Consider the following 25,469-nt stretch of genomic DNA (forward strand, 5'->3'; position numbering starts at 1 on the left):
GCATGCTCTCTGCGTGGACCATCTGGACCCCGGCTCCGTAGCTGGGCAGGCTCCTCCCGGAGCCTCAGTCAAACACACTTGGTCCACGTATGGAGACAATTAAGCAACGGGCTCCTCTCTGAGCCTTCTCAGCAAGAGGCCAGGTCTCCCCAACCCCAGGCCCCGCCAGCAGCAGGACCAATAAATGCCAATGGACACAGTATTATTTCCCCCAAACTGATGGGCTGTGGCTCTGATGGGGTCCCCGGAGTGGGTCCTGAAGCCACTTGCCCTCCAGCTCTGACCCTCAGTTCTTCATACTCCCAAGGTCCTGGCCCCTCATGCAGGCTGCGGTCGAGCCAGGGCCAGAGGAGGAGTGTGGGCCGGTGAAAGCCAGCCCAGACATACTCACGGGGTCCGTCAGCATGGCCCGGCAGTGAGAGGCCAGAGCCAGGAAGGCCAGCAGGTTGAACACAATCCCATTGATGATGCTGTAGGCGTAGTCTCGGGATGGAATCAGCATGACAAAGAGGACCACAAACTCCGCATAGAGGACCAGAAACCAGGTGACAATGGCACAGGCGATGCCGCAGCCATCGCGGATGAACCACATGGTTCCCACGGGGCTGGGCGGGGGAGGTGGGACGCACTTCTCCGGCTGGAGGTATTCCGGCTTCCGCTCAATGTCTCGAAAGTGGTGGGCGGGGATAAGCATCATAAGCTACTCTGTCCATCCTGGCATCTGGAAGAGAGAAGAAGGAACCCACACATTTGGTGCTGCCGTGTCCTCCAGGAGACAGGACAGAATTACACTTCCCACGTGAGCGAGGCGTGGCAACGCGGGACTCTCTTGCAAAAGAGGCCATCTAACCTTCTCTCCACTAAACAAACGTGGCTTCTCTCCTCTGGAGAGTTAACTGAGCTCCTAGGAGACAGGGTCGTCTTGCCCAAAGCCTTTACGGGACCGATGATGAAAGGAAAAGGAAGCCTTCACAGGGCAAGGCCTGGCCCAGGGTCAGTGAGAGCAGGAGCAGAAGCAGCAGCAGCACAGAGCAACCAACGAGAGGCAGACACAGAAGCCAGGACACCTGGTTCCTCAGGCATCTGCTGTTGGATAGGTTGGGGTGTGGGGGGGGTGCGAAGGGGGCAGGGGGGACCTTTCCAGCTTTCACACCACTGCCTCTATCCCAAGACGGATGCTGAAGTTGTCTGGCTTAACAGACTGAAAGGGAGGCACATCATCACCTCTGAGCCGAGGGGCTCCGGGGGCCTGTGGCGCTTCACCTGTGAGAGCCCCCACAGTCCAGGCCTGGAGGCGAGGGTGAGGGAAGCTGGCGGGATATGCCGAGGATGCTGTTCTCAGGAATATCTTGGACGACTCATAGACTGTGCACATATATTCTCTCTAGGCAAGACACTCATTCCCCGAGGACGAGGATGATGTACTAGGCATTGCAACCTGCTCTTCACCACAGCTGCAGAGGGGTCCCTGGGGACAGCACCAACGGGAGCAGAGCAGGAATCAATAGCTGAAGTCCATCAGTCCCTGTGCACGTGCTGCGGGACCTGGGAGGGACCGGGTCCCCGCATCTACTGTTTTCCTGGTTGTGCCGGAGCTCCAACCCAGATCTCATGACAGCAAGACATGCATACCCCCCCTCCACCGCCCCCACCCAGGTTCTTATTCTAAAGGGTGGCTTTCTGGATTTGCACCTGCCATAGCTTAAGGTCGCTGCGAGCTAAAGCAGTGCCAGCAGTGAACACGTGGTGTTCAAGTCTCTGGAGAACTCGGGATTCCACGGCAATCCGTGAGCAGTATCGCCAACCCGGGTTGCTCTGACCCTGCTGATCCCATTTACCTTCTGCCTCCACTGCCCTCAACAAGAGCCTCTGGATGGAACACGGCACAGTCAGGAAAGGGAAGGTATGCGGGGAGCAGACAGCACGGGGTAGTGATGCTAACCCGAAATGAGACGCTCCGGAGTCTAAAGCCGCACAGACTCAGGATGAAGGACCAGAGGTGTCCCCCCCGCCCCTGCCCGCCCCTCCGCCCCCTCTCCCATGGCAGCAGAGAGTTGGTGGCTGGAAGGTGGGGAAATGTATCTGAATCCATGTCCAAAGAGATGCCAACTCCACCAATATGCCAAGATACCCTGACGTGCAGACAGCCAACCCTGTGCCAGGAATGGTGTGACTTGTCCTGTAGACAGGGAATAGGGGCTCCCAATGGTGATTCCACCCCTGCCCGCCCGCCCGAATTTCTAGTAAACCAGCTGTGCTCCTGATCTCGGTGGTATCTGGGGCAACCTGTGACAACTGAGAGGCATTAAAAGCTGCAGTGACACCTCCAAAGCCCCAAATGGGGCGGGGGGGGGGGGAATAGCAGAGCACGGAGTGGGGGGGGTCTAGGGCTGGACTGTGCCCTGCACATTCTGAAATCCTAAACTTTCAACCCAAAGCAAGTCAAAGGAAAAGCTGAAACCCCATAAGGCTTCGAAGCCCTGATGAACGCTCGATGTCCAGACAATATTCAGATGTAAATTCCCAGGTTCGCTTATTGCCACAGAGCTACACAAACGTGCACCCTGATGGTCCCATGGGCACTATTTAAGCTCCACTCCAATAAAGCTTTGTGAGTGGGGGAAGTCTGGGGATGGGGGGGACTCCCAGGCAGGACTCAGGGGCAGCAGGGGCCACTCTTGGCGATACTCAGCCCAAGATGCAGTTAGTATTAAGGCTCAGAGTTTCAGAGTTGCTGAGCTACTACTCTAAGGACTGAGGACCACGCAAGGCTGAGCTGAACTTGGAGTCTTCACGTGCCCTGCCCTTATGTCCTTGCCCACCCCTCCACCACCCTCATAAAGCTTTTAATTTAAAAACATTGCTTTATAGGAGCCTCCTCGAGCAGTGCTTGGAGGGCAAGGGTCCCCTTGGTGACACTTGGCCAGCGGTACATATATGACAGTTTGGTGCTCAGGTCTGGTGGGATTCAGAGTCCCCAGGGCCAAACCCAGCAATGCTGAGGGTTTGGGAGGACTGTGGTGCTCGGTATCAAATTCAGGGCCTCGCACATGCTTGGCACGTGTTTCTCTGAGTGATCTGCCTGGCCCCAATAACCCAGGAAATTTTCCCTGGCTCACAGCCACACCATTCAGCTACACATCACAGCATCACCTTCTGCATCTGCACCGTGACAACAGAATCCAGCAGATGCCATGGCTGAGGTGACCAGTAAGCCTAAGACATCTACTCCCTGGATCTTCACAGAGTTGCCGAGAACTGTGAGTCAAGAGTTGCTACGTACCAAACAACTAGATGTGCGCCCCTCCCCTCAACTCTGGTTTCCCCTGGAGGAGTGTTGATGGGACAGAGACGGGCAGTTACCACTCACCCCTGTGTTGACAGCAACATGATGAGTTCCTGGCCCTTGCAGTGTGGGGGTCCTCTCACCATAACTGGTGCACCTTTCTGCCCCCCAATGGTCAGAAAGGTGCAGTGTTGGAAATGGACGGTCACCGAAAATACATTTCAGAGCTCCGCTAATCAGATTCTCCCAGTGATTAAATGATGCTCATGGGATACCCAAAGCAGTTGGCTGTATTCTGTCCCCTCTCTGATAATTAATAAGCTCTGTCAAGTGCCCCTTCTCATGTAACTGTGGTCTGTTCCTGGGGGGAAAAAGACACATTAACCACTCCCATCCCCCAGGATTTTGTGCCACACGCAATGGTGCTCAGGTCTTACTCCTAGTTCTGTGCAGCAATCATTACTGACAGGACTCAGGGGACCATATAGGGTGCCAGGGATTGATCCTAGATTGGCTCTCTGCAAGGCAAGCACCCTACCTACTGTATCACCACTCTGGCCCGGTATGTCAGCCAGTGGGATGACTGGCTAAGATGGAAATCTTAAAAATGAAAGTAAAACCAATGGGAAGAAAGAGAACTGCTCTCTAGTCCTAAGTACAAAAGGCGCCTATTTCTTTGGGATGATAAAGAGTTGTTACCAGGCATATCAGTTCCTGAGTATGCTGGGTAATTACGTCCTCAGGGCACACAGAGCTGTGGGCTCAGGGTCCCACCTGACACGCCCTGTTCAATGACTCTAATTGTCATCACATGTCTCCTTGGTACAGCTGGCTTCCCGGCTAGAGTCACTTTGATTCTGCAGTCACCAGTCCCTCCAATATATCCTCTATTTATTACACTAATTGGCTGGGACCTGGAAAAGCAAATAAAACTGAATCTTGTTAGACCTGTTTGAAAAAAGAAGGGTGCTCATTTTAGGTAATTGGCCTTTAGGAAACGCTTGCTAAGCTCTGGAACCTTACCTGGGGCCTTTCTTGAGATCAGGATATGGTATGGAGTGGTCACTTATTCATTAGGTGAATGAATGGAGAAAAATGCATGGATTGGGACAAGGACATAGTACAGTGGACATGGGGCTTGCCTTTGCACACAGCTGGCCTGGATTCAATCACAGGAGCACTATATGGTTTTCCTGTGCACCACCAGGAGTGATCCCTGAGTACAGAGCCAGGAGTAAGGAGCACTGCTAGATGTGATCCTTCCTGCACCACGCCTCCCACCCCCGCTGCCCCAACCCTGAAAAAAGACACAGACTTTGTGATCCTAGTTCCATCTCCTGGAGATCTTGATTATTATTATTTTGGGGATTGGGGACATACCTAGTGGTACTCAGGAGCTATTCCTGGCTCTTCGCTTAAAGGGCACCCTCAGCAATACTCAGGGAACCATATGTGATGCTGGGGATTGAATTTGTGTCGGCCACATGTAAGGCAAGTGCCTTAACCCCTGTGGTATCTCTCTGGTTCCTTGTCTGATGACTTTTAGGACTAAGGCCACAGTCTAGATGAGAGGTTCCAAACTCATCTGGTCTGCTTCCTAGGAAAGAGCCTCACTCAGCACCCCACACCACCCCTGGAAACTGACCTTCTTCAAGTGAACAAACAGAAAGTGCCCCTGACTGCACAGAGGCTCTTACTGCTCCCCCATCATCCCAGGGCACTTTGGGAAACACGACTGTAGACCGCAGAGGGTGTATTAAGTATCAAAGTGATGGGCTATGACTCTCACTCAAGTGACCAGAATGTTCCATGCTTGAAAAATGCGGAAGGCAGACAGAGGAGCCCATACGAGTCTGTTATCTGGAAAAGGGTCCGGCCAAGGGAGAGACACCAAAGATCGACCAGAAGGGCGTATTCTCCTCACAGTTGAGTTTCACAATATCCGAGGCAAAACCAAATAAGGCATCCTTGTTATCTGACACACAGCTTCCAAAGCTATGGAACTAACTTTTCTTCTTTGTTGCCCTGAAAATGGACTTCTCAATAAAGATCAGTACCCACGGGTGGAGCAATAGCACAGTGTATAGGGCATTTGCTTTGCACGAGGCTGACCCGGGTTCGATTTCCAGCATCCCATATGGTCCCCTGAGCACCGCCAGGGGTGATTCCTGAGTGCAGAGCCAGGAATGACCCCTGTGCATCTCCAGGTGTGACCCCCCCCCCCAAAAAAAAAAAAAGATCAGTTCGTTACATCAGACAACCAAAAAGCTGAGACATATTAGGGAAACCACTTTGAGACAAATCACACACATTTCCTTCATGCTGCCCTTAACAAGTCAAAAGGGCAAATATTAATTTCTTTTTCTTTTCTATTTTGGAGTAGGGAAATTCCAGTCTTTGGGTCTGCGTAGTGATTCTCTGCTCAGTGAGTCCTAGCTTGCCAGGATTTGTCCAAAACTCAGGGCATGATGCTGAGGGCACCCAGAACACTCAAGACTATGCCTCTCTGTCAGCTCATAGCCTAAGAAGCAACAATTCCCCACAATTTCCCTTCCCTCTGCCATTCAGTTGCCTTGTTTGCACTTGAGTATCTCTTCGCTTTAATTCAACCACAGAGTGGCCTAAAGTAACCACTCAGAGCAAGGAGCTGTGTTCACATTTATGGGAAGAGGAGGACAAAGATGTGTGTGTGTGTGTATGTGTGTGTGTGTGTTTCTGCTGGGCGCTGGGTCAGCCTTGCAGTATGTCAGGAAGGGCTCAGCTGCCACGATACCCATCAACAGTTGGGCAACTCAAAGGATTTTAAGGTGGAAACCCTGAAGGCCAAACTCCAAACTCACAGGCCCCATCCCTTGTGGCCCATCAGCAGTTTGATCAGGCTGGAGCCCAGACTGCCTTGGTGATGACCATTTGTGACAGGCAGAATCTGGTAAGAATGCCTATAGTTAATCACTTTTCACTAGGAGATGGACAAATCCTTCTAGCTCCATCATATCCTAAAACGACTTAGCAACCAGGGCAGAAGCCTAATGGCCCCCACGTTTCATAAAATTTCTGAACCTATCAGAGCCACCACACCTCCCTGTTCTTGGGCTCGCGAGGGTACCAGAATCTTGGGTCCTCTCTGACTGTGAATGAGGATTCTACAGGGAGGCCAGGAATTAGTTTAACTAGATTGATTTGATTCGGGGGCCTCTAAAACAGTACTCAGGAGACCTGGGGGACATTCTCTGCATTTCTGGGCCAACCAGGCTGGATGTTCAAGCAAGGGCCTGAAGGTGCAGTGCTGCTTTGCTTGGGTCCTGCTATGCTGGGGAGTCCTCAAGGGGCCTCCAGGGCCACAACTCAATACCTGGGGGATCAGTGGGGGGGCGGGGGCTTGGGGAGGCCTGAACTGGGGCCCACTGTGGGCAACTCATGTGCGTCACTCCTGCACTACCTCTCAACCTGGGTTTTGGTTTTTGTTTGGGGGCCAGACCCAGTGGTGCTCAGGGTTTACTCCTGGCTCTGCTTTCAGGGACCACTTCTGAAGGCTTGAACCACATGGGGTGCCAGGGCCCCGGGTAGGCCACAGGCAAGGTAAGTGCCTGACCTGCTATACTATCAGTATGGAATCTAGTTAAGTCTGGGTCTGTTCACTAGACTTAAAACCAAGTCCTTTGAAGCCTCTCCTACCCAGCACTATGAAGAGTACTTTAAACCGCCACATCCAGACAGTCTCACAGTCACACAGGAAGCAAAGATTAAAGTACATTAATAAATAAAAGGACAATGAACTCAGTGATTAAGGCCTATGTGAAGCCTCTGTTTATAGACCTGTTTAACAAACTCAAAATTAGAGTAATTATTTTCTCCATGGCCAGAGATAATGATCATCCAAACAAATAAAAAACAAACAAAAGGACTGAATTTTCTCAGCCCCTAGTACAAAGTACCATAGAGGAGAATTTAAATTTTGCTGGCTTTTTTTTTTTTTTCCCAGAATGCAAGGTATTTAGAACCTTAAGCAGGAGGCTTGTAACAGGCCAAAGTAAGTTGCAGGGGATTAAAATTTTAACCAAGCTAGTATGTTAGGTTAACATTGGGGGACTGGCCTGATATTGCCAATTCACCCTAAAAATCCTGAATTTTCCTAGTAGACTGATACTTAGCCAAAATTTTAAAAATTCAGTCTACCCTTAAGCAATCACTTACAAGGGCCAAGGGAAGGAGGAAGCATCTCCTCTGATAATAAATATAGTGATGACCTTCTGTGGTTTAAATCCTACTGTCGTGCTATTTGTCACTATTTGAAAGCCTCACAGGGTGAAAGATAGAGAGCAAAAAGTGGTCACAAGCCAGTCTTGTTATTTCAGAGATGAATAAATGGTCCCTGCCTCGAAACTTCAGAAATGAATCTAACCATGTACAAGATTAATTTATCCAAGCTATAATTCTGTTAATTTGTGTAAGGATCTAAAAACCAACTGCATTTTTGTGTGGAGGTGGGGGAGAGGGGACCCAGGCCTAGCATTGCTCTCTGCTCTGTGCTCAGGGATCACTCCAGGCAGTGCTCAGGGGGACCATATGCGAAGTCAGGGGACAAAACCAGGTCCTCTGTGCACAAGGCAAGGACCTTAAACTCCTGGACCAGCCCAGGATTTATAAATTTTATACTTTTAGAAGTCTGTCTTAGACAAGATAAAGGCAGAACCATGAATCACTGCATTTTAAAGGTTTCAGGGGAAAAAAAAAATATCACAAAACACCAAAACCAACTGCCAAACAAATCAGAATGAGTCACTAAAACTTTTCCAGAGAGAAAGGGTGTGGTCCAGAGGCAAGAAGCCTTATCTCAGGGCACCACCCACCAGCCAAGGTGCTCAGACAGGCAGAGCCTGTTGGCCTCCTCTGAGGGCCCCTCCACAAGCCTGCTGGCCCTGATCTCTAGCACACTCACTAGCAGACTCAAACTAAAAAACAAACAAACAAATTCCCCAAATATCACAACCCCCCCCAGCAAAAAAAACAAAACAAAAAACCCACCAAGTCCTATATCCATTTTGAGTTTACTTAAGAGACCAGGAAATGGCCAGGCCACTAAATAAGCTTCCTTTATTACTGGAGACCTTCTTATAAAATCCACTCATGTACACACTCAGACTCCCAACAATGGGTCTTTATTTCGGAAACAAAGTTTGCGATTTGGACAGCTCATGGAGGCCAACACAGTTACTCCGCTCACTGCAACTCCCATTGTATGACACACAACAGGCTAGTTCACCAGTGCCTGGATTTCTAGATCTATTTAAAAAAACATACCACTTACAGAGTGACCTAATACATGTCACATATGCTGGGAACTGGCAAAACAAACAGTTTGTTTGGGCTAACATATGCTACTTTCTCCCTTTATACTTCCTGAGCTGGTGCAGTAAAGAATGGGTGAGGCAACTTTGCAACATTACCACATGTTTTCACTGGTAGGAAAAAATTACTGTCTTCTCCCTATACTGCACAGCAAGGGCTCCACAACAGCCCTGAGAGTGAGCCCCATCACCAAGCACCACTTAGTGTGCTCCCCTTTCCCCAAACCAACACAATCTTTTTTTTTTTTCTTTTTGGGTCACACCCAGCGAGGCTCAGGGGTTACTCCTGGCTTTGCACTCAGGAATTACTCCTGGCGGTGCTTGGGGGACCATATGGGATGCCGGGGATCGAACCCGGGTCGGCCGTGTGCAAGGCAAACACCCTACCCGCTGTGCTATCGCTCCGGCCCCAACAACACAATCTTTAAGTCAGAATTTTAGAGCTGGTAGGAACTTTAAGACCACTATACAGATTTCTGTCATACTCCTCTGTTTCACAGAGGAGGGAGTTGAAGTCCACTGACGATTATTTTATTTTATTTTTTGCTTTTTGCTTTTTGGGTCACACCCAGTGATGCTCAGGGGTTTCTCCTCAGGAATTATTTCTGGCGGTGCTCGGGAGACTTGTGGCCTCAGACCCTCTTGGTGCTTTGCTCTGGCATTGCCTCGTACAACGTCTGGGAGAAATGAGATGAGATCGGGGGACCATGTGGGATGCCGGGGATTGAAGCCTGGTTGGCCACTTGCAAGGCAAACACCCTAGCTACTGTACTATCGCTCTGGCCCTCCACTGGAGATATTCTGTAAAACTCAAGTTCTAGACAAAATAAGCAGTGCCACTGCCTGCGGGCATGGGACAAGAAGCCCGTCAGGCCCATCTTCTCTACATCCTGAAGGCACCCAACATGGAGGCTTTCCTTACCCGTACCTCCAAGGAGGAAGGAGACCGAGGTTGGGGATCTGGGGCAGAATTCCTTGGATCATGCAAAAGGAGGCAGAGGTGAAGTCAAAACTCTCAACCTGCCCCGTGCCATGGATACTTTCAAGCTGGGCAGGAGGATGGATCTGAGAAGTTGCTTAACTAAAGCTCAAGTCTCACTGGGTGAGGGGTAGGGGGGTTAGGTGGATAATCCTCTAGGCTGTGACTTTGTAAAACCCAGAAATGAATCAAAGCAGACTTTCTTTCCTCTAGGCTCCTGGGAGCTCGCAGCACCCATTCTTTGTTCTAGAGCCACACCCAGTGGTGCTCAGGGCAGTGCTGGGGGCAAGCACCTTACCCCTCCCCCCTCTCACTCTCTCAGGCACTACAATAGTCATTCTTTAAAGAATGAAAAAAAGGCCTTTCTTCCAGGAGCTGTTCTGCTTCAGCAATCCTCTCCTTAAAGGAGCAGGACAGCCACATAAAGGAGCAGTCCTACTACTTCACAACTCTGTGCCTACAAGAGCACAGGGAAAGACCAGGAGGGACAAGCCGTTCCCATTCCTGTCCCTTGTCCCTGGCACTGCTCTATCGAAGTGGTCAGAGGTCAGTGTGAAGAAAACAAGTTCAAGGAGTCTGCGGATCTTCCATGAAGTGTTCAGAGGTGGTGACTCCTGGGGCTTAGGGCTGTCACCCTGCATAAATGCTTTGTTCTAAGAAGGCTTCTATCCAGCGGAAAAATCTTTACAGAGGCAACGTTACCAGTCTCATTACCCAATGCATAACTGATCTCATTTCCCAATTCATAGCTGCTCAGGCGTGAGTCTCCTCTGTGGAAACCACCGGATGGGAGTGCCTGAACTTTGGGGGAGTGGGGGGAGCGGAGGGGAGACACACAGCAAGGACAACACAAACCTGGTGGTCCTCAGGGATTGTATAAGGTGACAGGGATTGAGCCAGGGCCAGTCACATGCAAAGGAAGTGCCTCAACCCCTGTACTGTCTCTCTTGTTTGCTGTGATTTGGGGTGGGGGGCACGAACGGGTCTCTGGTCCGCTGGGATGGGGCATGCTGACAACAGAGAGCTCCTGACTTCTCCAACTCCAACTGGAATCACTGCATGCCAGGTGCTGTCCCTGACACAGGTCCCATCCTTACTGGGGTCTCAACACTGCCTGGTCTTACCAGCCGAGAACTTGGCTCTCTCTGCTTCTTTTAGGAAACTGAGGCATGCCGAGACTTGCCTACATTCACCCCGCTGGGAAGCAGCAGACGGGATACACTCTGAAGCTCCCTCTCTACCTCAACGTGCACTTTCACTGTTCATTTCACTTCTGCTGTGAGTGAATCAGGTCATATTTACCACAATCATTACACTTGCCTTTTAACGAGAAAACCTAATTTCCATCCATGACTATGGGTCACTTACGGTTTCTCTCTTGCTCACACATGGTTCTGCTGAGATGGGCCTATCATGTAGGTCCCATGCAGCGGGGGTTTACAGGAGGAAACTGCTGCATTTTGCAATGAGAGGTGCCCTGATCGAATGGCAGCGGGCATTCAGTAGACAGATCCTGCCTTAAACGAGGGAGCAGGAGAGCTGTAAGTGTCAGCCAGGAGTGGCACCCTAAGACGGGAGCCCTAAAATCTGCTTCTTCTGGGGAACACTTCTTATGGGGCCAACTTCCAGCTCTGCTCTTCCTGAGGAAAAGTCCCTCCATCCTAGGCCGAGCATAAACCCCAGAGAAGGCTCCCGCCCCGGGAGGGCTGACGTGGTTTCCGGCCCCGCATCGTGCCATGTGCAGACATGCAGCCACTGTGACATCATCCAGGCAAGAGCCTGGCTAATCTGTAGGGACTAAAAGCAAAATGCTTGGAGGGACCTGAAAGGGCTAGGGGAGAGTTACTACAAAACCGCACCAGGTTCCGAAAAAGGAACCAGGTCTCTGCCCATCTCATTTCTCCCAGACGTTGTACGAGGCAATGCCAGAGCAAAGCACCAAGAGGGACTGAGGCCACAAGTCTCCAGCCCTGTGTCCAGGGAGTGGCCCTCTGACATTTGCTGGAGGGCTCGAGCTGTGGGTGAGGGCCGGGGGCGGGGTGGCCGGCTCATACCCAGTGGAGGCCCTGGAGTCAGGAGGTCAGGATTCTAGTCCTGTCCGGCTCATCACAGTGGTGATGACTATGCACAGCAGACCTTCCCTGGACCTCCCCTTCCTCATCTCTACAGCAAGAGCAAGGACGGAGCTCACTGCTAGGGTCTCTCACAGGGCTGAGATTATGGCTGGTCTGTTCTTGGGAACAAATTCATTATTTTCCTTGTTAATTTCTTGGATTGCATATATACATATATGCTTTTTTTTTTTTAACTAGAAGAAGCCCTTAATATTCTTCGCCTTTTCTTTGTTAATGTTCAAAAAGAAATCCATCAATAACTGATAGCAATTTTTCTGAGCTTTTTTTTTTCCAATCAAGTATGGCATATGATTACCATTTCCCTTTGAAATAAACACAATCAAAATACATAAAATATTACAAAGGGAAATATTACAAAAGGAAAAAAAGTTTTTAAATTTCAAGTTAAACGTATCATTCTTTTTTGTTTTGGGGCCACACAGAGCTATGCTCAGGGGGCCATCTGGGAGGTCAGGGATCAAACTGGGACATGCAAATGCAAGACAAATACCCTACCCACTGTACTATCTCTGGCCCCAAACAAGCAACTCTTCTTCTTTTTCAAAACAAGCCATTCTTAATGCCTAAAAACCTGTGTACTGGGTGGGGCCGGAGAGAAAGTACAGAGGGCAGAGTGATTTCCTTATATGCACAGGCCCCAGTTCGATCCCTGGAACCCATCTGGTCCCCCAAATCTCACCAGGAGTGACCCCTGAGCACTAAGCAAGGCAAAAAAGCCGGAGCACTGCTGGATGTGACTCCCCTTAGCCCCCACTATAGCACTATAGCACTGTTGTCCCATTGTTCACCGATTTGCTCAAGTGGGCACCAGTAACGTCTCCATTGTGAGACTTGTTGTTACGGTTTTTGGCATATCGAATATGCCACAGGTAGCTTGCCAGGCTCTGCCATGTAGGCAGGATACTCTCAGTAGCTTGCTGGGCTCTCTGAGGGATGGGGGAATTGAACCCGGGTTGGCTGAGTGCAAGGCAAACGCCCTACCTGCTGTACTATCGCTCCACTAAATACATACATACATACATACATACATACAAAAAGACGCTTGGAGAGAGGTTTTGTTCCAAGTCACAAAGCAAGTTAGTGGCAAAGCTGAACTCTTTGGAATAGAATCCCTAGAGTCTTTCCATCACAAATCATAAATTTTCCTAGCAACCCGTCTTTCAAGATTTCCTGCCACTATTTCTTGGTTTAGAAACACACATATCCAGTCAAAATTTTGAACAGTGGCCAGAGCTATACGTGTCCCACCAGATTGAAGTTTCTTCCTTTTTTGCTTTGTGTTTTGGAACCATACCAGCAATACTCAAGGACTCATCCTGGCTCAAGGCTTAGGGTTGCCCCTGGTGGAGCTCAGGGAACCCTGTAGCATGAATGGCCGAGGCAGAGGGGAGGGCTAGAATTCAGGCCTCTTGCATGCAAAGCATGTGATTCAGCTCATTAAGTCACCTTTCTATTGCCAGACTCATTTCCCCAAGGCAAGAAATGGGTCCCTCTCAACAGCATTCCTTTCCCCATCCCCAAGGGCCCTGACCAGGAGATAATCGTGAGGCCCAGAAAATCCAGAGTCACACTTGCTAAGTCCTCCAAGCATCCGCAGGTCACAGTCAGAGACCCTAACAGTTCCTGGTGGAGGACTCTGTTGAGTGGTCCGACATCCACAAGCTTCTCACTTCACAGATGAGAACCAGGTGTGACCTATCCATGGGCCTCTATAAATCTGCTTTCGAGGAGGAGGAAGACAGAAAAATGCAAAAAACGGCAAGAACCAAGAAGTGGCAGGGCATGGGCCTCTTTCCAGACCCCACTCCTCCCATCCTCCTTGGGATCAGTTCCTTTCCACTGCTACTGAAGGAGTGGGCTTAAATACTCCTGGATTGGCTAATCAGGACACATGACCTCATTCTGTCACAAAGGCCAAATGAGAAGCACAGGAAGAATCCTGCCCCATGCTCAGAATGCAACACACATGAAGCTTTACCTGGCTATTCCCAACACGTTTTCAACACCGTGATCTGGGTTAGGGCTTTTAGAACAGGCAGAGAGGGCTGGTCAGACTGACAGCTTATTTATTCATTCCTTTAAATTACTTTTTACGAGGGAGGGGGGGCGGGGCACCCCAGCAGTGAGAGGGTTGGGGTGGTGGTGGTCACCCCTTGGCTATATTAAGCTGATGGACTGGGCCTGACAGTTCAGTGCTTGGGCCTGGAGGCGTTGGGACCTCCAGGGCCATACCCTCTGAGGCTCAGGAGCTGCCAGGGTCACACCTGGTGATTCTCAGGAGACCAGGTGTTGCTAGGGATCAAACCTGGGATCTCACATATGCCAAACATGGGCTCCACCCCTTGGTGGAATAATTTTTAGGACAAAGTACAGCCAAGACAAATGCACAGTCATAAAGGAACCATATCTATTGAGAACACACAGCTCACTTTTGCTTTTCTTGGGTGCTGGGAAAGGACAAAAGAAAAGACCTATAATTGCGCCTCCATAACTGAGACTGGGAATAAAGTCTCCCTGCTGGGCTTCTTAGCGGTCCCAGCACCTTCAGCACCCAACACTGCCTGCAGCTCTTCCTAAGCAGTTTTTACTGCCGTAATTAACCAAGGCAAGGTGGGACAGCTTGATGCAGCCCTAACTCCATTGTTGCTGCTCTTGGCAAGCTGCTGCTTTTTTGCCTCTTGCCCTTGATGTCTGGCCTGCACAATTAGTACCTTGATAGGCAGCCCTTTGGTTAATCACCACACGCCTTAATTGAGTAGTTTATTTTATATCTTGTTCAGGCACTAGTTCAAGTTCCCCGGGCATCCCAACGGTCATAAATCCTTAATTCCTTTCAGGCAGGCCTGAGTTTTGTCTCTTACCTCTTTGAGCCCACCAGAAGGGTCCAGAACAGACCCACTAGTTCAGGCCCACCAGAACGCAGAGGCACACAAGTGCGCGGACAGTTCGAAGAGCTTCTAGATGTTTACTCTGGGTGTAAGGCTGGAATCTGGGTTTCTGCGCCATAACCACTGGCTTCCTCTGCTGTTGAAAGCTTTTCTCAGCTACTGTGTTAAGCTCTACTTGGCCTGTAGGCAGCCATTTTCCCTGATCTGAAAAGATGGGCAGAAACAGATGTGGGAACTTCTCAGCAGGCCATGCTCCCCGTCGCTACAGATCCGAGCTTCTTCTACTACGGGTAGCAACCCCATATGGGCCACACATCCAAATGTGCGGGTGGTGAAGGATTTGGCAGTGGTAAAAGGTTTCTGAAGGTGCACAGACCAAAAATAAATTCAAAAATCAAACACGTCACGAATGCCAGGTGTTTCTGGCCGGCTCTAGGCCCGGTTGCATTTCTCAAGCAAAAAGCGGTCATGATTGGAAAGCTGAAGCAGCCTCGAAAAAGGACTCAAGGGATGTTCAAGCACAGGCTTGAATAAACTCCTTGTTTTGTGGTGTAAACCACTATAGCAGTCAACAATGAAATGGAGGTGTGCGTGTGCGTCTCTTCCACTTCCTCCACAAATACTCCAGTTAACGAAAGGGTGCTGGGGTGTGTGTGTGTGTGTGTGTGTGTGTGTGTGTGTGTACACACGCACACTGAAGGGGAAGCTTAGGATTGCAGGGCAGGGGGAACTTGGCCTGGTCTCAAGTCCTAGCTCTGTCAATGATAAGACATATGACCTATGACCCAGCTTGATGGCAATTAGCACCTTTGTACCTCAGTTTCCCAATGTGTAAAAGGCCTCATAGGGTTGTTGAGAAGACAGACCCAGTTACTGTGTGCAGGACCGGGTTTACAACAGAACTTGGAACATAAACATGACATCACTGAGAGCTAAATAAAATAAATGGAATGCAGAGATTTAGAATAGACAGACCTATGAAACAGAATGCCCCCAGTGAAAACTAAGAGTGAAAGAAAAGAAGTTGGCCTTAACAGAAATAATCACCATTGAGCTCTCCACTTTCTGGCTATTATAACTCTTCAAAATGCTCCAAAAGACTCAAAAAACACTGAATTTATGGGTTTCAATGGTGTCCAAGGTATAGCCAAAGAAATGTGATAAAGATATTCTAGCAGCACTGAAGAGTAAAGAAAAACAACTAGTAAAGGTGTCATTATTTTAGGAGAATTTTAAATAAACTGTGTACAACTCTCAGACCTACTTGGTCAAAAAGGCACATATTGTTCACATTATTATTTAGCAAATACCACCAACTCTACTCCAGCAAGGCAGAGGAATGGCTTGAATATGTGCCCTACATTTTAAAGACCATATATACAAAGATAATTCCATATAGTATCTTTCTTGTCTTTTGTTTCTTTTTGGGCCACACTCAGTAGTACTTGGAACTTACTCCTGGCTCTGTGCTCTTGGGTCACTCCAGGTGGGGTTGGGAAACCATATGGGGTGCTGAGGATTGAACCTCGGTCTGCTGTGTGAAAGGCAGGTGCTCTACCTCCTCTACTATCGTTCTGGCCATTCCTGTATTTTTTTTTTTTTAAATCAGTCCACTTGCTACCATGTTTAAAAGCCCTTATAAATCCTAGTCTCTAACATTCCATGTCTAGGATTACTCCTTTCAGAGCAATCGCTAACACAAATGCCATTTCTAATGCCAGCAAACCCTTGTTATCGCAACAGAGGCTCCTACAGAGAATCCAGGTGCCTAACCACACACAAAGGCATTTATGTGCTGCAACTGGCCAGGCACCTCCGCTTTTTCAAGAGGGAGGAACTCCTTCCGGCTTCCTCTCCTAGTTTCCCTGGAGGGCGAAGTTCAAGCCTGCAAGTATCTTCCCTGTAGGAACAACCCTAGAAGGGACACAAGAAACAAAGTCCCATCTACTAAGAAGTGGGCATCTATTCTGGAGCAGAGAAGTTTAGTGGTTAAAAATTCAGGCTGGGGGCCTGAGACACAGAACAATGGGCAACACGGCCAGACCAAGCACCATCCCTAGCACCAGAGTCTACGGCCCCTCTCCCTGGGTGCAGAGCCAGGAGTAAGCCCTGAGCACCAAACAAACAAAGACAACAGGGGCTGGTATACTTTCTTTACCCATCTCTGATGCATTTCCCATCCCGCTGTGCCCACCGGTGCAACCCCATAAATGGTGGGCACCATTCTTATCCACCATGCTTTGGGGCTAACAGTCCAGGGAGTTTCTTTGGACAGAGTTAGGTGTGACTTGTCCTACTGTTCTCAAGTTAGTACAATTCAGAGCAGGAACCCAGTAGTTAAGAGTATTCACTTCAGTCTGTCGACGCTATTATCCGAGAAGCTGTGAGCAGTCAAGGGTTACTTTCATTTTCGAGAACCGGAAGGTAGCTCAACAACCCGGTGTTCGCAAAAGCGAGCTGACCCCCAACCTCCTGGCTTCGCCAGCTTAGGGTTCACTTTTCTCTATTTCTCCACGTGGCCCCTTTAAAACCTCTACCACACCCCGAGTGCCCCGCCTTACCGGGCTCCTCCGGTGACCCCTTGTTCACCTTGCAGGTATTCTCTCTGGGTAGCCAAGGTCCATACTCTGACTCGGCCACTAAGCATCTGGGGCGGGTGCCCCCTTCCGCGACCCCGCACCACGCAGCTGTCCACACTCCCCAGCAGGTCCCTCCCCCCATAAAACCGGGGCTTCTGGCCACCCGGGGAAGCGCCGGGCTACTGAGCCTGCCCTCCCTTACTATCTTCGGGACAATGTTCCAAAGGCCACTCGGGCTCTCAGGCACCCGGCGTCGGCGATCGGCCGGTCCACAGGGAGCACGGAGTGGACCGAGGAAATCTATTGGGTGGGAGCGCAGTGGGGGGTGGGGGGCACGAGGACGCCAGGGGACGAGACGCCCCTGACTCCCGGCCCGGACACTGCCCACCGAGAACGACCGGCCGACTGCTCCATTGCCGCCTCCCTGCAACCATCCCTGAGAGAAGAGAGACAAGGAAGGGGGGCGGGCGGTGGAGCCGGGACCAGCACCCCCACCTCCTCCCCACCCCGAGGCCAATCACGACGTCCGCCTCCCCTCACAGAGGGTCGCTTCTCTCTCTTTGACACATGCACACGCACACGATCGGCTACCAGCAACTCCCGGCAAAGTGCGCCGTGCACCTCCAGCGGCCGCCGGGCGGCCGGGCGGGCGCCTCCCACTTGCCCCCGCCTCGCCCACCCGACCTCAGTTCCCCCTTCTTCCAACTGACCATGAAGCCGGAGGCAGTTCCCCAGTCCCAGGCCCCCGGTGGGGCTCCTGCGGCCGCTGCCCTGGCCTGGCCCTGCAGCCCCCGACCTGGCACGGGCACTCGGGTTGCAGCGATGGCTCCCGGGCACGAGGCGCCGCGGCTCCCTGGACTCGGCCAGACACGCGGCGGCGCCCAGGAGAAGCCCATGGAGCTCGCGGCACTGGCAGCGGCCGCGGCTGCAGGAGCGGCAGCGGCGCGGCCCGATGACGCGCGCGCGCGGGGCCGGCGCGCGCGGATGACGTGGCGCGCGCGCGGGGCCGCCCGGGCAGCATGGCGTCGGTGGCGCTGAGCGAGGCGGAGAAGGTGTACATCGTGCACGGCGTCCAGGTAGCTGGCTCGGGCGGTGGGGTCGGCGGGCCTGGCTGGACGCCGGCCTGGAGCCGCTCTGGGAGCCCGGAGCCGGCCGACGACGCGCGGGCGTTTGGAGGACCGCGCGGCGGACCTCCGTGGCGGACCCTCTCGGCACCTGCCGTCTTTTGGGGCCTACGAGCCCGGGGGGAGAGAGGGGTGGGCAGGCCCCGGGGGTCTCCGCGTGGGCCTTGTGGTTGGGGAGGCACCCGAAGAGAAAGTGCTTTGGGAATAAGGACTCGTGCGGGCGAAGGGGATCGGTGTTTTCAGAGCGGCCCCGCCGCCGGGACGGAGGGCCCCTGCTGTCGTCCCCTTTTGCCCCTGCAGAACCAAGGTTCTAAGGGGGCAGCTCCCGCGTCTGCGTGTCGCTTTCTGTACCTGCGCGCAGCTTGCAGTCTCAGCTGTTTGGGACGCGCCAGCGGAGTGGGAGAACGTTGGTCTTCGGTAACGAGCTCCCAGGGAAAGCCAGTGGGGCCGCTTTGTCTGTTTAAACTTCCCCGGGGTGAGGCCTGACCAAAACGTCTGTCTCTCCAAAGCCTGCCCAAGAACCTCGTTTTTACCTTTGTAAGGCTAACTAATAACTTATTTTATTATTATTATTATTTTTTTACTTTCCATCTTTGGTCTCGTCCGTTCCAGCTTCTGGCGTCCCTCTCTTTTCCGTGCTGCATTGTTTTAAAGATGAATGAAATGAAGGAATAGCAGATTAGTTTGTAGAGGTGGAAGGAGCTCAGACCACTCCTCTCTATTGCGCCCTGGTGCGAATTCTGAAAGTCGCCAGGACATAACGTTTATTCGTTCAACCTGAATCTGAGCTAGAAGCCAGGGCTAGGGAGGAGCCTTTCCTTACACAGCTCCCATGCTTGAAAGAGGCAGAAATTACAGCACTGTTCCTGTGTTTATAAATAAAGTGGAATTGAATGCTGTGACAGAAGAATAGAGAGCTTACCTAGTTAGACTGGGGAGGGCAGGGAAGCTTCCCAAAGGAAATGGCATTAAATTGATTTCACAGCATGACCAGGAATTAAGTAGGTTTGAACTTTTCCAATAAGTAAGAAGGGCTGGTAAGTTCTCAAGCCCTCGGGGAGTGGAACTACAGAGCCAGCCACAGGGATGCTAGGTCAGACTGCCTTGGTGACCAGAAACTTGGTTCTAGGGATCTTAGAGGCTCGGTCATTCCCTCATTCAAGGTCTTGGAGAATAATAATCTGATGAGTTGTTTCTGTGGTCCACTTAAACCCTTGCAGGTGTACAGCTCTTGAGAGATACTCAGTAACTTTAAGGTATAACCTTAAAGGGGAGACAGTTTGGGTAACCAAGATCTTAGGGACAGCTCCAATATTTGCATTTAGCTTTCAGTCCCTGCGGATCTTTTTTGGGAGGTACATTTGGGCTCTACCTGGGGGTGCTCAGGGATCATTCTTGGCAGTACAGGGGGAGGATGGGGGGTACATATGAAGGATTGAACTGGGGTGGCTGCATGTAAAGGCAAGTGCCTTAAACCCTGTACTAACCAGCCCTTCATTTTTATTTTTTTAATTTAACCTCCTCCTCATTACTACGATGGAGATACTTATGGACACAGTTGTTAGTTCTGTGTATCATAGAGTCATACAGAGTTACTGGCTTTAAGTCCTATGAATCTCTTCATAGGACTTTCAATGTTGACCACATATATACTGTATTTAAGAAGTGGAACAATAGCCAGAGTGAAGTTTCAAAGGGCTGGAGTGTGTGCTTTGTGTTTGGGAGGGAAGGGCTTAATTCTTGGCACTGCATGGTCCTCTGGGAGTGATCTCCAGCGCTGCCAAGTAGGGACTTCCATCCCCAACAGAATAGATATCATCAGAATAAAGCTTAGAATGCAAGTAAATGAACCCACCATGGGATCTCTTTGATCTCAAGTGCCAGCAGCACATCTTTTAAGCACTACTGTGATAAATCCTATATTTGTTTCTCACCTTTGTTCCAGTATGGTCAGTTTCAACTTCCAGTATGGTCAATTTCAGTTTCTGGTATCTCTTTTCTTTCAGCTGTGGATTTCTTTTCTTTTTCTTTTTTTTTGCTTTTTGGGTCATACCCGGCAAATGCACAGGGGTCACTCTTGGCTCTACACTCAGGTATTACCCCTGGCGGTGCTCAGGGGACCATATGGGATGCTGGGAATCGAACCTGGGTTGGCCGCGTGCAAGGCAAATGCCCTCCGCACTGTGCTGTCACTCCAGCCCCAGGGATTTCTTTTCTATTTCAGGATATTTCATCTTTTTTTCACTGGTAGAGGCATTTAAATTTACTCATATCATGTGTGTTGAGGATTCACTTTAACCAACCAGTAATTGGCAACCATGCAAACTGACTCAAGCAGAAAGTACGTGTTAGAAAACTCCATGCATTTCTCCAGGAAAGCAAAGACACAAGAATCTTCAGACTCTCCATTGCTTGGTTTCTCTTGCCTTCCTATGCCTTTGTTGTATCTTCATAATCACTTTCTGTGTCTGCCTTCTAGTCCAGTTCCAGATTCATACTCCTTGTGGCAAAACCCTGGTCTAGATTTGTTTGGGAGAAAGAAGGGGCAGAATCATTAGGTTCCAACACGACCACTGTGAGGGTAGGCCCACATGCAAAAGGCAGTTTGCGAGGAAGCAGAATGGATTGTTGTAGAACAGGGTGGAAAATGGTAAATCAGAGGCTTCTGATTTAAAAGCCTTCAGAGGCTTTTACAGTGTCTTGAGCAGTGGGGTAGGGTGCATGTTGGGGAACTAACAAAGATGTTGAGGAGCCAAAAAACCAGCAATCATAGTAAGTAGCTATTGCTCCTGGGCCAAGTGGGGCTGCAGAGTTAGAGCAGTGTGGAGGAAGAGCAGCCCCGCAGACACTGTGTTCTTGGGTAGACAGACGCCCTGTCAGAAATGGCCCTGCAGTGTATGTGGAGGAGAGTACTGCCTGATCTGGCACCTCCTGCTGGCCAAACCAACTCAAAAGGGAGCCAAGTAAGGTCCAGGGGCATGCAGTTTGACAGCTGTCCACCCCACCTCTGGTACACATTCATCAGGGCAAGAAAGGAGGTAAATGGGTCTGAGTCGGGGGTGGCCTGAGCACACGGGGAGAGTGATGAGTTAGTGCTGCATTGTGTGGTCTGCTTGGCTTCTAGTGGGTGACCTCAGCTTCTGCAGACTGAGATGTTGCGTTTGTATTGGATAAGTGTCATGTCTCAGTCGTCTCAGTGACTCTTGAGTGCAGCCCCGAGAGTGTCGTCTGTGATCTCTGTAGAGGAGGAACCGAGGTCAGTCAGGGTCTTGTTCCATAGTGCAGTTTCAGTGCTGGGGAGCTGCGATTTGACTCCAGATTTCACTGCACAGCCTGGGCATGATGTGGCTGGTGAAAGTCATCCTGTTTGAATCCTTGAGTGAGGTCCAGAGGCTGAGGCTGGAGCTTCTCATTTTCCTTTCTCCTCTGACTGCTTGTGGGGAAACAGGAAGGATGTATGGAAGTCCTGACTCCCCCTCCCCGTTTTTGCTTTTAGATAGTGTACAACATAGAGTGCTGTATTATCGTTATAGCTAGTACTTTTCCCACTTTGGTTGTAGGTTCCTTTAGAAATAGAAAATGTTGCTCACTCCTCAAGCCCGTATTCTCCCTTGAAATACACATCTCCCTTGCTTGTCTCTACCTCTGTTTCTTTACCTCTTTCCTCTGGAGAAACATGTGTTCTCTCTTGAACATGGACTTTTCCCTTTCTCTCCTCTCACATCTTTCTAAATAAGTGTCAGCAAAAAGAAAAAAAAATGTTTTTGCATTTCTTTGTATGGCTTTTATTTTACTTACTTGTATTTTACACTTTTCCTCTCTGTTTACAGTATTCCAAAATTTGCAGGCAGGTTTCAGGATTTGGGGAATCTAGAGTTTTATATCCTTTTTTGCTGACTAGATGTGTGTGTTCTTTATCCACGAGGAGATATTCCTAACCTGCACCATAGCTTGGGGACTGTGAAGCCTTGGCGTGCTTGCTTTTCACCACAAAGCCCAGATTCCCAGCTTTGGACCTTCAAGTTGTCTGGGCCTGGAGCCTGGAAGTGGGAATCTTCAGAGTCTTGGCACGTCCGCAGAGGTCACAAGAGACTGGCCCTGGGCCCCACCTCAGTCTCTTGCAGGGATATGTGGCTGTGGATTTTACGCTCTGGTGAGGAGGCTAGAGATTGTTCAGTCACCCCAAGAGAAAGGGAGTTTGTGGTAAGGGCGAGCAAGGTGGTCCTGGGGCTCTACATCTCCGAACCGTGACCACATGGTCTGTGTGACCATGTGCCTGTCTTTGGGTCCCTGCTGACACCTCAGTTCTCTCTGCTATGGTGTTTCCGTTCACCTTAGCCATCTCTGTCCAGCTTCCTTCTGCCAGGGTAAAATCCTCGCCACCCCTCCACTCTCACCTTTCCTCCCGAGTGGCCTCTCCAACCCCCTCCACATCCTGACCTGTCAGCTTCCCTTCAGCTCCTTTCTTCTCTCAAGTGTTCTCCAGCTCACACATGAGGTCCTAAAGGAGAGACTCCATCTCATGCCCCAAGAGCTGGTGACTCTGGATTGTTTGCTGGGGGGCTTGAAGGGGGTGGGGAATGCAGCACGGAAAAGGAAGACTCAGGCCCTGCCTAGCCCAGCTGTGATTGAGCTGGGAATCTGCGGCTCTGCTTGGCTGTCTCAGATCTTAATTCCTCTCAGAGCCACTCAAATCTGGCCATTTCAGCCCCTCTCACAGCTGGAGCAGCCCCTGGGATCTTGATTTTGAGCAGAGTCACCTTTCTGAGGAATGTGGGGCATCCAGCAATCTTGGCAGGTGAAATTAGGAATATCGATGACTTTAGCCTGCAGAGCCTGTCTTCATGGTTCCCTTACTGAGGGGTTTGCTCTCTGGTGATTAGGCAGTCTGTCTCGGTCTCCTGGACAAGTCAAAGTCACGCAGTGGGACTCACGTAACCATGAGGCCACTCGGAGCCTGGAAACCTCTTGTGTTGGATTAATCGAGCCACCGTGTCTGTTTCTAGTATGTGCCCCAGCACAGGGGGCAGAAACTGCAGTGGGGGACCCCTGTGGACTGCAGTGTGCTCAGGGCTTCCATTCAGTCACTATGGCTTGGCGATTCTCCCGTGTCTCTGCAAGGGTGAGGGGGTTCCCACTCTCCCAGCGGAAAGGGCCACTGAGGAACTGTTTTCCTTCACAAAGCTGATGTGTGAGAGCCAGTGTTTAAGCCTGAGTGACGGGTGATTCCAGCAAGGCGTGGCACGGCTCACCCCTACCCACCCGCCCCACCATGCCTCCCGAACCCCTCAGCAGACGTGGGTAACAAGGGGAAAGTTTCCTGGAGCCTTCCTGGCAGCCAGAGCCCTTCACCTAGAGAGATGCTTCACTCGCTTCCCTCTGCCGAGGGCAGGGCTTCTCGCCAAGTCCTTGTCTGTCTATTGTTGACTCGATTGATTTTTCTAGTGGAACTTGCAGTTCAGACAATCCCTTCTGAAGTGTTTACACATGGACTAATTCCTTTGCTCCTGAGTCCTGCATTCAAGTTGAAAGTGTGGCAGACTCCAGGCCCTGAGCCAGGCTAAATAGGTTAGGGCAACATTTCCTCAGCCTTTTATGAGGAAAACTGGATTTAAAAAGAACAGCCCCCCAACCCCTTTTCCCCAGTACAGTGATCCCATGGACTCACTTTGGGTTTTTTGGTTTGTTTTTTATTCTTTTAGCTATTTTTTTCTATGAAAAGAAACATATAAAGTAAATAGTAAAATGTAATAAAGTATCTAATGCATAATTTAGCCAGGGATATGACTCAGTTGTAAGCATTGGTCTTACATGTGTAATGTGCCAGGGTTGATCCCTGGAACTTTTTTTTTTTAAACATACCACATCTTGGGAAGGGAAATCTGTAATTTTTAATCTTGTGTCACCTGATCCCTGAGATCCCAGTTTTCTTCAACCCCACCTGAGAACAAATGAGTTGTCTCCAAAGAGTCTGTGGTGAGAGATCTTCCAGGGTGAGGGATATTTGAACCTAGTAGGTGGAGGCCCTGCAGCCTCTGTGGTGTTAAAAGTTGTTCTTGCCATCAGTGGAGCCCTCTGGGAGAGCCTGGCCAGTTCCTTCTTCAGGGAGGCCTTTGTGAGCTTCACTGTGCACTGAAGGACATTGGCACAAGGAGAGTTCTGACTTGGAATCCGAAATCGGGCAGTGTGACAAGCACCAGTCACTTCAGCATCTTTCAACATCTGTCTTACGAGGTAACTGTGAGGATTAGATGTGATAATCAGTCATGTTCCCAGCAGAGTTTTGGTATGTAGGAAATGCACATTAAGTAGTTCTCTTTAATTTTCAAGAATGGCTGTGGCTATGTTCATTTATAAGTCTATACTAGTAGAGAAGCACCTTTGAGATAATGTATAATGATGTCACCAGTTCTGTTGTGTGGGTTTTCCTCACTGCTGTAAATACTCCATACCAGCTGGATGTGGTACCACTCAGCTCAGTTTTGTCACGGTCTACCTAGCGTTAGGGCTAAATCCAGAGACTGCTCCTGCTTCAGATGCCAGTATCAAGTTCCAGGTTGTTCCTCTGCTTTTGGCTTTTTGTTTTGGTTCGGGGTGGGGGCAATACACTGGCAATGCTTGGGGGCTACTCCTGGCTCAGTACTTGGGGAACCATGTGTGCTGGTGATCAAACCCAGGCTTCCCACATCAAAAGCATACTCCCCAGTCCACTATGGTCCCAGAGTGTTGCTTCTGACTGGTGACATATCAAAAGTTCAGGGGACCAGAATAATAGTACAGTGGGTAGGGCATTTGCCTTGCAAGCAGCTGACCCAGGTTCGATCTCTGGCATCCTGTATTGTCCCCTGAGCAACTGCCCGGTTTGGTACAAAAGGAGAAAAAGAAGTTCTTTAACTGCCTCCTCCAATTAATTTACTCAAGTTTCTCACATGCTCTGAAAGCCAGTTACAACTAGGTTGTCAGTTTCAAAGGATATTAAAGGCTGTAAATCAACAGTTGGATGAAGAAATACATAAGAGGGGGTCCTCCTGAAAAGAACTTTTGTCCTCGTAGAGTTTTGGGCTTAGCTTGGTTGGCCTGTGCAAGCTTTCTGGTTCTCCCATGGGAGGCCTGGATTCCCTTCTTTGAGG

The 25,469-nt window shown here is 50.2% G+C and overlaps 2 protein-coding genes across 3 annotated transcripts in view; one reads left to right on the forward strand and one right to left on the reverse strand.

Moving 5' to 3' along the window:
* The window catches only part of ZDHHC3 (zinc finger DHHC-type palmitoyltransferase 3), a 53,661-nt gene extending 35,502 nt beyond the window's left edge, over positions 1 to 18,159 (reverse strand). For both annotated transcript variants that reach the window (XM_055136316.1, XM_004614530.2), the window contains exons 1-2: positions 17,926 to 18,159; positions 392 to 721 (exon numbers count right to left, since the gene is read on the reverse strand). In XM_055136316.1, the coding sequence (XP_054992291.1) occupies positions 392 to 697 (306 nt within the window). In that variant the 5' untranslated portion in view covers positions 698 to 721; positions 17,926 to 18,159. The remainder of the gene's footprint in view (positions 1 to 391; positions 722 to 17,925) is intronic.
* A 39-nt stretch (positions 18,160 to 18,198) lies between these two features.
* The window catches only part of EXOSC7 (exosome component 7), a 30,331-nt gene continuing 23,060 nt past the window's right edge, over positions 18,199 to 25,469 (forward strand). The window contains exon 1 of the mRNA XM_055137179.1: positions 18,199 to 18,291. Within this exon, the coding sequence (XP_054993154.1) occupies positions 18,235 to 18,291 (57 nt within the window). The 5' untranslated portion in view covers positions 18,199 to 18,234. The remainder of the gene's footprint in view (positions 18,292 to 25,469) is intronic.

Source organism: Sorex araneus, chromosome 4 (genome assembly GCF_027595985.1).
Source record: "Sorex araneus isolate mSorAra2 chromosome 4, mSorAra2.pri, whole genome shotgun sequence".
In the NCBI taxonomy this organism is placed as follows: Eukaryota; Metazoa; Chordata; class Mammalia; order Eulipotyphla; family Soricidae; genus Sorex; species Sorex araneus.